The 10843-nt window shown below is 35.7% G+C and overlaps 1 protein-coding gene across 2 annotated transcripts; it reads right to left on the bottom strand.

The window, feature by feature from the left end:
* Window positions 1-4197: 4197 nt before the first annotated feature.
* LOC113749824 lies at window positions 4198-8766 on the bottom strand. 2 transcript variants are annotated; one of them, XM_027293689.1, is made up of 2 exons: window positions 8518-8766; window positions 4198-4934 (listed from the first exon to the last, which is right to left on the bottom strand). In XM_027293689.1, exon 2 carries the CDS (start codon window positions 4894-4896, stop codon window positions 4597-4599), a length of 300 nt encoding a protein of 99 aa, XP_027149490.1. In that variant the 5' UTR covers window positions 4897-4934; window positions 8518-8766; the 3' UTR covers window positions 4198-4596. The 2 variants fall into 2 exon arrangements, with proteins under 2 accessions (XP_027149490.1, XP_027149489.1); XM_027293688.1 differs by having other exon boundaries at window positions 4198-4930; window positions 8518-8765.
* Window positions 8767-10843: the final 2077 nt, after the last annotated feature.

A 10843-nucleotide genomic window follows, 5' to 3' on the forward strand; every position in this document is an offset into this window, starting at 1 on the left:
TCTTCCAAGGGTTTGACTTATAGAGGGGCAATTTTGACATTTTTCGTTCAAACGTTAGTTTAGATGTTTTCCGTCAGACTTTCACTTTAGTTGAAATGACAGGGAGTTAAATTGTAGGTTTCCAAACCATAGGGAGGTAAAGTGTACATTTGACAAAATACAGGGAGGTTTTTGGTATTTTACCCTTATGATAAAATCTAATTTAGAAAATTTATTGTGCAAACAAAGCTATACAGTTCACAAAGCAAGAAGCACGAGTGAAAATGAGCATACCTGTGCAAATCTGACTCTGATGGCGTTAAATGGAAGCACCTGAACCCATAATTTTATACATTAATGACTACCATTATTGCCACTTAGTTTAGAAACTAATCTACAAATGGTGAAGAGGATGGGGGGTCTTCAGTTACAGTTGTAATGTTGAGCTCAAATGATTCTTAATCTCCCACACTTTAATGAGCTCTTCAACATGCTGCAATTACTAGTTCAAATGAGTGTGTTTTGTTGGCAGAACTCAATTAATGTTTCTTGAGCTTTAACGATAAAGAGCACAAAACTTCCTACGGTTACAATTCACAAATAGTTTTCAAATGGTTCTTCTACTTTGGCCCGTTAATATCGTCTTAAACACATTTAATTCAATCGGATGGCTTTACCCCAATTCACCCCACTTCCTTTCTATCTTACCATTGTACTAAACAAGTAGTTAAAAGGGTGAAACTATCACTAATAACACATAAGCACCATTTGCGAATGTAATCATCATCTCACAAAGGGCACTTTAGTAAACTTATACTCCAATGAGCATGGCCTACTTGTATGATGCTTATACAATCCCTAAATTGCCCTTTAAAATGTCAGATGAAAATCACCCAATAGACAAACTACAACTCTTTTATATATATATATATATATATATATATATATATATATATATATATAGGATATGTTGTTAGCCAACCCAAGCTTAGAGGTACAAGAGTTTCACGTGGAGTAGGACGCGAGACGAGAAATGTGTAACCACTTAAAATGCTTTCCACAAAGTGGGGTACTGCACAAAGGCTTTCTTCGACTCATAAGCAGATATTACTCACACATGCTTTCTCGTATCATTTATTTTGCATAGCCAATTGCTGACTTGGTTCTCCTTTGCAGGTAGATTAGGGGCAATTAGTCCTCCTCACGAGATACTTATCACAGAACTTGATAAGGCCAGCAATTTTCAGAAGCAAAGTATAGATTGGACATTCAAAAAGTAAGCACCGGCACAATTGGATGACTGGTCGCTTGTTACATATTTCTATGTTACACTATATTACACAACTTCCCAAAGTATTCCTACCAGTAGAGATATTTTAAAAGTTGGATTTTTATCTGTTATTATGGTGAAAAATGCATAGTAGTCGAATAGATAGTATAACAAAAATGTAATAAGAAAAGTTACAACAGAAAATTCTTTGCCGTGAGCAAGCGTCTCCCAGCAAGTCAAGCTTTGATGCCTCCAATCCACCGGTTACTTCTCTGTCGACAACAGAAGTTGACATCCAAGCTTCTTTGGAACCAGTCCTAGACATACTCATTACTTCAATTAGGACCAAGAATTGATGTTGGATCCATGTATTGCATTCCCCCACTGGATTCTTTTTCTTCTAGCCAAATCTCATGATTAACCATATCGATAGCTTAAGTTTTTTCTTTTGATTTTTCTGTCCGGCGCTTGCACCGCTTCTTTAGACTTCTTCAATTTTTAGTTTAAGATCAATTTGACCTAACTTTAAGATAGTATCTATTTTGAGCCATCTAGTTGACCAGTAGGATGAAGTTTTATAAATTCTTAGGGAACTTATAAATGATATGCTTTATTTCCCATCATGAAGCATATATGCCTATTCATAAATTGCTTTTTTATTGCATTTTGTTAGTCAAAAATGTCAAAAAAATTTTGTCAAAAATTTGCCAGCTATTGAAATGTTTCTCTGTCTTTTTTCTCCTCAATATATATGCTTCCCTTCTTAGAACTTTATGTACTTTAAATTGTACCCTCCCTATTTGGGCTTCATTTGATGACTTTAGGTTCATTATATCCAATCAGCCAAATAGTTTTTAATATTGTTTTCCTTTCCTGGAAGCTTTTCTCAACCATTTTTTAATTGTATAACCAGGCTACTCTTCTCTTATTAGCCTATTTATTATCCAATATTGCTAGTTGATTGTCATCCAGATTGTCAAGCTCTATTATCATTGTTTGATGATAGTCATCCATATCAAGGTAATGTAGCATAGCCACTCCAGGAAAATGGAGCAAAACCAATACTGTTTTCAGGTGATGTTTCATAAGCCTATACTACTTCGGATAGCAATTCATACCATTCTAAGGAATCAAAGATGCACACAAAAATCTTATGTAAAAAATTTGATTACGTGAGGAAATTTGTTTTTTATATAACACATTACACATCTCACGTACATCGAGATCAAAAAAATTTGTTTCAATTTGAAATTGAAAATCTCAACCCCATCTCCTAAATTCCTTGCCAGTTCCCAACAAATTCTCAATTGACGCCCAAGTTTGTACTCTTCAAGAATTTCAACCCTATATGCATTTTGCAATTTAACCCCCCAAATGTATACTATAGGGAAATGGAAGTTGTGGTATTCAGGAGCAATAGAGGAGCCACTGCAGAACAAATGGTGAAGGAAATTGCATCAATGTAGAGGTAGCAGTCACTAACAGTGAGGAAGGAAGGAAAGTAGGAATTAGAATGATTGCAACTGATGCCAACATGAAGGAAAGAGCTACATGGGCAATGAGAGAAATGAGTGCTGGAAATAGACAACTAGATTGTGCAGAAGCTGTGAAACTAGCAATGGTAAAAGCAAGAGAACAACATTGGTCCCATATAAAAGTGGGAGCCCTTGACCAACAGCTGCTAAGACACCTAAAGTCAAGAAGAGCAAAGGATACCAGACTTTTCTATCAAGTGGAGGATATTTATGGTCTAAGCTAGGCCAGTCATCAGGTCGGGTATGGGTCGAAATTAAATATTTTGGACCCGAACCCATTATAATATGTCCATTCCATATTCAATCTGTCTACTCGCCGGGTCTTGTGCTTATAATCCTGAAACCGAGTCCGATGGGTCCCGGATTGAGTCTACCCAGCAAAAATAAGACCCAACAAAATTTGTGTATGAACTGGCTTATGGAGCCATCAAGAGTGACACTGCATCTATTTGGCAACATCTCAAGCAGTTCTATGTGGTATGAATTGTCTTACATGGAAGCCAAGAGATTGTAATATTAAGGATTGGTAATTTGGGAAAAGAAGTATTATTGTACTAAGAAGTATTTATATTTTATAATTATTAATCTACTTTAATGGGTCCGAGTCTGATATGGGTCAAAATCTTATATTCTGTATTCGATCTACTTTTTTGTTAGAGTAAATGGGTACGGCCCAGATCCGAATAATGTAATTATATCTCAATTCATACCCAGGAAAAAAAATAGCAGGTTCAGACCGAGTCCGGGTCCGACAGGCTTAGTTTTAAGTTCAATGTTTATGCAATGCTCATTTTATCTGCTCTCAAATGAAAGACTAAGTAGAATGAACAGATTAATCTCCATGTTGTAAGTGTTCTTTTGGATGAGAAACGTTTGTTTCCTTAGTGTCTCTGCACATTGTAGAGCTTAATTGGGCCATTGCCCAAACCTTGTCAAGTTATTACTGGTATAATCAGTATAATATCCTATCGTTTCGGGAAAGAAGAAGTCGGGGTATTCATTTATTAATCTCATTTGTCACTAACACAATTTCTTAATTTCACAAACCAATCACGTTGTTTGGATAATTAGAACCCGTTGTTTGGATAATTAGAACCCGATATATGACGTGATATTTAGATCCCGATAATTAGCTTTTGACCTATTTACCAAGACTAAGCAGGGAGTTTTTTTTGGAATATTCCGGTTCAACCAATTGACCGGCCACTCTGATCCAAGTTTTAAAACACTGGTTCAATCACAGCCCCTCCCTCCTGTGATAACTCATTAGTCCCACAAGTCCTTCCACCTTTGGCCCTTTGCTCTTGAATATTTACAATTTATCATGAAATTCATGCAATCTCCTTCTGCGGAGACCAGCATGGCTAAAAGCCAAGGACCAGAGGGAAGATGAGCGAGCAGGGGGCAACATGGTTTGCAATAATTTACTATCACCATTGAAGAATAACAGCATACATGAGGCATCAGAGAACATTTAACAAAGTGCAATCCCTGCGTTCCTATCAAGTCTTAACGAAATTTACAGAGCCATACGACGTCATTCAATTTCCTGGACTTGGGATATGGCCAAGAAAGACCATTTCTTGTGAGCCCTATCCCAGTTACCAAGAGAAATGGACAGCATTACACCAAATACAGATTTATCATTTTTAACAAATTCGTTGTAGGATCCCATGACCAAAGTGCCCAAATGTAAATTGAAAGAAATGTTCAAAGTACCCAAAAATGCTAGAAAGACGAAAAAGGATAGTTTAATGAACTATAAGAACACCATAGGTTTGTCTTTGGTTCTTTCTGCTACTATGGTCTTCACTAATGCTCCAATATTACCTCATCAAAGTTCCAGTCTCTCACCAGATCCCTTCTAACAGCATGGCTTCGGACCAAACGTGGGGGGCCTGTAACTACATTACTGGGTACAGTTGGTTGAGGAGTCACCTTGGATGATGTAACACTATGATTTGTTCTTGTGTGTGATAGAATCGTCTTTCTTGTAATGTAACTGGTAATTGCAGCACACCTTCCGTCATTGTCTGAACTTGAAACAGAATAACTTCTAAACGATTGTGATGGACTTTCTACACCATGGCATACAAGACAAGCCAGACTCATCTTAGTCTTTGAACACAAAATCCAGAAAAAGCTCCTGCCTTGCCACATCAAATATGGTACCAGATGTTAACAAAATAAAAGAATCTCAAAAAGATACATGTTCGCTGTCTTACAGGTCAACCACTAATTAAAAGATTTACCTAAAATGAAAGAGCAAAAGAAAGATGTACTGTTGAGACCACTACCATCCCTCTTTCCGGGGTTTCCTAGTATAGAGTACTAAGAAACACAGGAAGGTTGAAAACAACTCCAAACTCAAATATAACCAAACAGGGAAATTTGAGACAATGAGCATGCAAGTATCAGCAACATTTAACAGCTCTACAAAATATATGTATTCTTCATCTGCCCCTTTCCTAAATAACTGCAAAAAAGCAGACAAAATTCTTATGTCTCCTAAACTTCCCTGGGAAACTCTTCTCTTTCTTGAATATCCAAGGAACTTTTAACCAAGAAATACTAGAAACAAGTTTCTATAGATTTTGCATCTTGAATCATATTCTTGTGAAAGGAATGTTCAATGCAAGTTGTGGAGATATCGGTAAGGGTCTCAAAGATATTTCATTCCATTGTAGACCACAACTGTCCATGCCTATGCCATTTTAAGCTCCAGAGTCCAGCTTATTCAACTCACTAAAACAACAAAGATATGTATGGGGCTAAATGACAAATTCCTTCAGACAAAGCAACAAAGATGGTAGCATAACAACAGAGCTCTGAGGAAGATTAGCTATGAAGGCTATAATTTGACACACTGTAAACACAGCCTAAAACATCAATCAACATGAATCAATATCTGCAATGAGAACAACAATGAAAACATGCCCACAAATGATCTTCCAAGAGGAACTAAATTTAACCATTGCAAGCATTCTAAACCAAATGTTGTTAATTAACTGTTCAGATTAAAGCAGGAAACTATCACCTTGAGCTCAATTACAGACTGCGACCTTTCTTTTCATCATTACTAGCTAAATTAACCATCACCAAATCCTCAGATGGTAAGTCTAAAGATGTTGAAATTCATAAGTCCACAGGGCTTGAAAAATTCTAAATCTCATAGAGAAGAGCAAGTCAGTCTCACCTATGCTACCAGAATAAGACAAAAGTAAATTTGCCAGAGCCAGGTCCCTATTGCCTCAAACTAAAAGAAGATATGGTACATTACAAGTAACACCTCTATGGTATAAGTACGTTACCTCTTTCCCCATATGGTTCTGGAAGCAATTACCAGCTTGTGGTTTTGGGGGAAAATGGGCAAGATCAATAGCAGACTCATAATTAGTATTTTATTTTTGCAAAAACAGAGCATCAGCAGCCACTAAGAGGATTTTCAGGAGATAATTATAATCAAACATTACTTCAGCAAAATGTGTACATTCAAAGTACTACTACTAGTCAAAATCTATTAACATTATTGCCAATTCTACAAGGCTGAAAATTAGCATTCTTGTGTTCATTTTCATTAGTACTTCTGCCATTGCAACATAACGCAACTTGCATTGACAGTTTCGTAAAAGTCTCTTCTTTTAGTCTACTGTTTAACATGATTTCAATTCCAAATTACAGGCGTATAGAAGGCAACTCTTAAAACCATATTTCTGTTACCATGAGATGCTTAAACCACAGCTTTTTATAGGTAATTAACCCAGAAAAACATAACCATATATTGAAGATTAAAGGGCACCATGGGCTTGTCATGGTAGCTTTGAAACCCATGTTTTTGTTTGTACTTGCTTTTAGCTTACACTAAGCTGAAGAAGCTAATTTTGCATAGCACATCAAGGTACCTTGGTAAACAACTTTCCTCTGTTCAATACAGTAATGATGGAAACATGCTTTGAAGCAGGCATAAACATACCCCATATAAGAACATGGATATACTGAGACAAGTTTAAAGGATGTAACTCTGTAACAAGAGGCCGCGGAAGCCGCTAGAGAAGAAGTTTATGGATTCATCAAGGAAATATAGACAAGGGCATACTACAGATACAAAACATAACACAAGAACAAGATAGATTCCTAAACAGTTAAATATGACATCTTCATAAATAAATGTATAACATATCCTCCCATGTTACATGGACATGGGTACAGCAGTCCCATGGAATGGGTACTATAGTGCAAAATGAAGAGTCGGACATGGTTAAGACAGGACAAAGTGAAGAGTCTGAATAAAATAACTATTCTTAATGTGTATGCCTATAACCGACAGTCATCTGCATACATACTTACAAGAGCACATACGTTACTTCCTCTGTCCTAAATTCTTGTAGCCAATCTGGAACATGACTTATTAAGGCAGTCCGACTAGTTGATAGGAAAAGCCCCAAGTTTCCCAACTTTTACCCCAGAGCATAATTTCAACAACCTTTATGTTGAACCATCGCACAATATGTTGGACCCATGTCTAAATAATGCCTGAAAAATGATGTGACTTAGGAAATTAACAGTTCAAGGTTATGTGTGTTAATTTCTTCAAAAGTAGGTTATGCATGTCCTTTTGCTCAGAATTGGACTCACAGGAATGACAAGAAAAAGCAATTAGCTTTTTCATGACAGTGTAAAATGGAAGGATTCGTTTGCAATTTAGCTAGATGAAAAATATTCCAAAAACAAATTCACAAGGAAAGCATGGAACTGACAATGGCACTGAGGCCACATATAATAACCTCTACAGTTTCGGAAATAGCCAAGCTTTATGTTTCTTAATAATAAAATTTTACAAAGGGGCATCATATATTTGCATTTGACAAAATAATTCATTCAAACAAGTACCAGAAATTGAATTATCAATGCAAATAAATCCTTTCACTCATTTTACTTATACCACAAATCATTCCACATACAAACAAATTTGAAACACTACAGAGTCCATGTAATTTCAACATGGAATCTTCAAAATTTCTTCATTATATACACCTAGGCTGCCCTCCAGTTATTAACAACAAAAGGACATTATTTACCAGAAATAAATCTTATGATTAACAAATACACATTATCCATGAACAACCTATATGCTTTGTCTGGCAAGAACAACAAATAATCAAGAACGCAGTCAAGTCCAAAAAATATCTATTGTTCTTGAATTTCTTGACAGAACAAACTAGCATTGATCCATATATCCAACATTATCATCTTTCATCGTTCTTGCTAAAAATTTGCACTTAAAAAGACCAGTCCGTCGCAAGCCCCCCAATACGGCATTAGCCCTATAGTACCCATTCTTACTTTTTCTCTACTCTCTATAATATCCATTAAACTTTCCCTCATCAACATTGTTTCAAACATGGCTACTATTCGGCATATGCTAATTCAGCACTTAATATCTACAATTGTATACTTTGTAACACCATAATTCTGCAATGAAATTCCGATATTTGTTTCCAAGCAGCACAAAAAGAAGTTCTTTCACAAAACCGATTTACCCCCATAGAAATACGATTATATGCCCAAATTTACAACAAAAAAAAAAGGTTGGGTCCTCCTAAATTAAGGAGAAAAACGCATTTCTTCAACAAAGAACTTACAACCAGACAAGAAGAAGACTGCCGATCGAATGATTCAAGGAGATCTAAGCAGAAAATTCAGGGAAAGAAAAACTGAACGAAATTAAATTACCTTTCTTCCTTCCGACGATGAAATCCTGACTTGTGGTGTGAAAATTCACTTCCAAGACAAAAACATAACAAAAAATGGAGGAAAAAATGGAAAATAAAAAACAAAAATAGGATTCAGCAATGTTTGACAAAGAGATAGAGAAAAGGAGAAAGGTTAAACCCGTAAGACTGTTAGAAGTACAGAGAAGATGAGATGGAGACTCAGAGATTGAGAAATTGCGTCAGACAACCCTCGTTGAAAGTTTGGGCTAGTTACGCTTTACGACGTCGTTTGATCCAGGAGAATTACGGCAATGGTGAGGAGAAGTGCCTATAACTTACTTTATTTTCTCTTTTTCTTTTCTTTTTTTTTCATTTTGTGGTTAAGAAAGAACAAAACAAACTCTTTATTTGGTCAGTAAAATACACACAACCATTGTGGTTTGGCCCAAAATCACAAAACTCTCCTATAGTTGGGGGAGGAATGGATTTAGCGATATGGGACAGAAAGTGTAAGTGAGAGGTTTCGAATTTGAAAATATCCAAATATTCAAATTCAAGACTTCTTATTTATACTAAAAAAAAAAAAGAAAACCTCCTACAATTCGAAAATATCCAAATAACATCTTGTGTTTTGATTTAGTCGAAAAACGGTAGAAGTCATCTTATTTGATGGAGAGTGACGCGAACTCGACTCAGCAAGAACCTATCTTGAAAAATCAATTTGATCAAACAGCGAAAGGATTTATCTTGACCAAGTTATGGAACAATAACTAGCTTGTTAGACTTAAAGAGAATCTGTCTCTAGAAATCTAATGGATTGGTTATTGGTTTGAAAGAACAAGATGATGTAACAAGTATCTAAGCTAAATACTTGATACAGTTCAAGAAGAAACTCACGTTCCATCAAAGAACTCCATAAAAGAAGACAACTCATTTTTATTAATTCATCTCTCAAAAAGTTGTCTTACAATGAAATAAAAGAAGCCTATTTATAGTTAAAATCTAAACTACTAAGACTAATCCAATTTCGAAATAATACAAGCTTCCTAATTTTACCTTGGAAAGACTAATAAAACACAAAATCTAGCAAGAAAGGGGAACCCTAAATTCAGCCCTACGTGAGGCTTAATTTGGCCGATTATTTAACTACCAATTAACACTAAAATAATGGAAAATAACATAATGACTAAAAACTTAAACATCAACATAAAGTTCGCATTAAATATGACTCTTCCACCACTTGAATGAGATGAACACGCTTCCAATCTTCATTCTCAAGTCTCTCAATATGTTTTGCGACAATTTCTTGACTTTGAACGATGCGAACCAGAAAACTTCATGCATGTTAAACGTGTCTGCGTCTAACTCAGTTTGATAAATCCCGTGCTCACATCAAAGAGTGAATGACACACATGCTTCGCATTCATCGATAAAATGCACAGAACCCTTCTGGTTTAGTACAAAGTTAGTAAGTCACTAAACCCTCATACAGTTAAAAAAAATCCAAATAACCTTTTGATTTAATCGAAAAAACGGTAGAAGTCATCTTATTTGACGGAAAGTGAACAACACATGCTTCACATGCCAGTGCACATGGCTATGTGATCGGTAATTTAGTTATTCTACTATTATTTTTCTTTATTCTTTCCCTTTTTCTTTTTGTTGTCTTTTAATTTTCTATTTATTTTAACCTTTCCCTTCATCCATCTTTTTGGTGCACCAAACCAAAAGGAAAAAATGGTAAAATGTGTCTAAAACTGGATTGGTTATTTGGTCTCATGTCTTCCCAAATCAATATTAACCTTAAGATATATGTTGGGGCAACCACTGGGAAATGTAGACCAATTATCCGGAACCAATTTAATAGAAAAAGGATTATTAAGCATGAATTTGAGGTAAAACTTAGCTGCTAAAAAAGGGCAAAATTTGATACTATTTGACAATAATTACAATGACCTAAAGATTGATGAGGATGACGATGACAATGAAGATGGTGGTAGTGTTAAGGGTTGGATGAGAGGGATGAAGAAAAGAAAAGAAAAAAGGAAAGGAAAAAAAGAAGAAAAATGAGGGGCTGCTTGGTTAAAGGGTCGGAGAATCACGGAATGGAATAAAACCCCTTATCTGTTGCTTGGGTTAAACCTATTGGAATGAATTTTTTGGAATCAAATCTATAAAATTGGACTTCTCCCATTCCCGAACAAATTGGGAGGTTTTGGACAAAACGCTCAAGTTATTCCTTCACAATATTTTGTGGACAGACCTACCCATCACAAGAAATTAATACCTCTACTCTCTCTCTCTATCACATGCCCCTCACTCTCTCTACTTGTTCTTCTTCATTA

Source organism: Coffea eugenioides, chromosome 10 (genome assembly GCF_003713205.1).
Source record: "Coffea eugenioides isolate CCC68of chromosome 10, Ceug_1.0, whole genome shotgun sequence".
In the NCBI taxonomy this organism is placed as follows: Eukaryota; Viridiplantae; Streptophyta; class Magnoliopsida; order Gentianales; family Rubiaceae; genus Coffea; species Coffea eugenioides.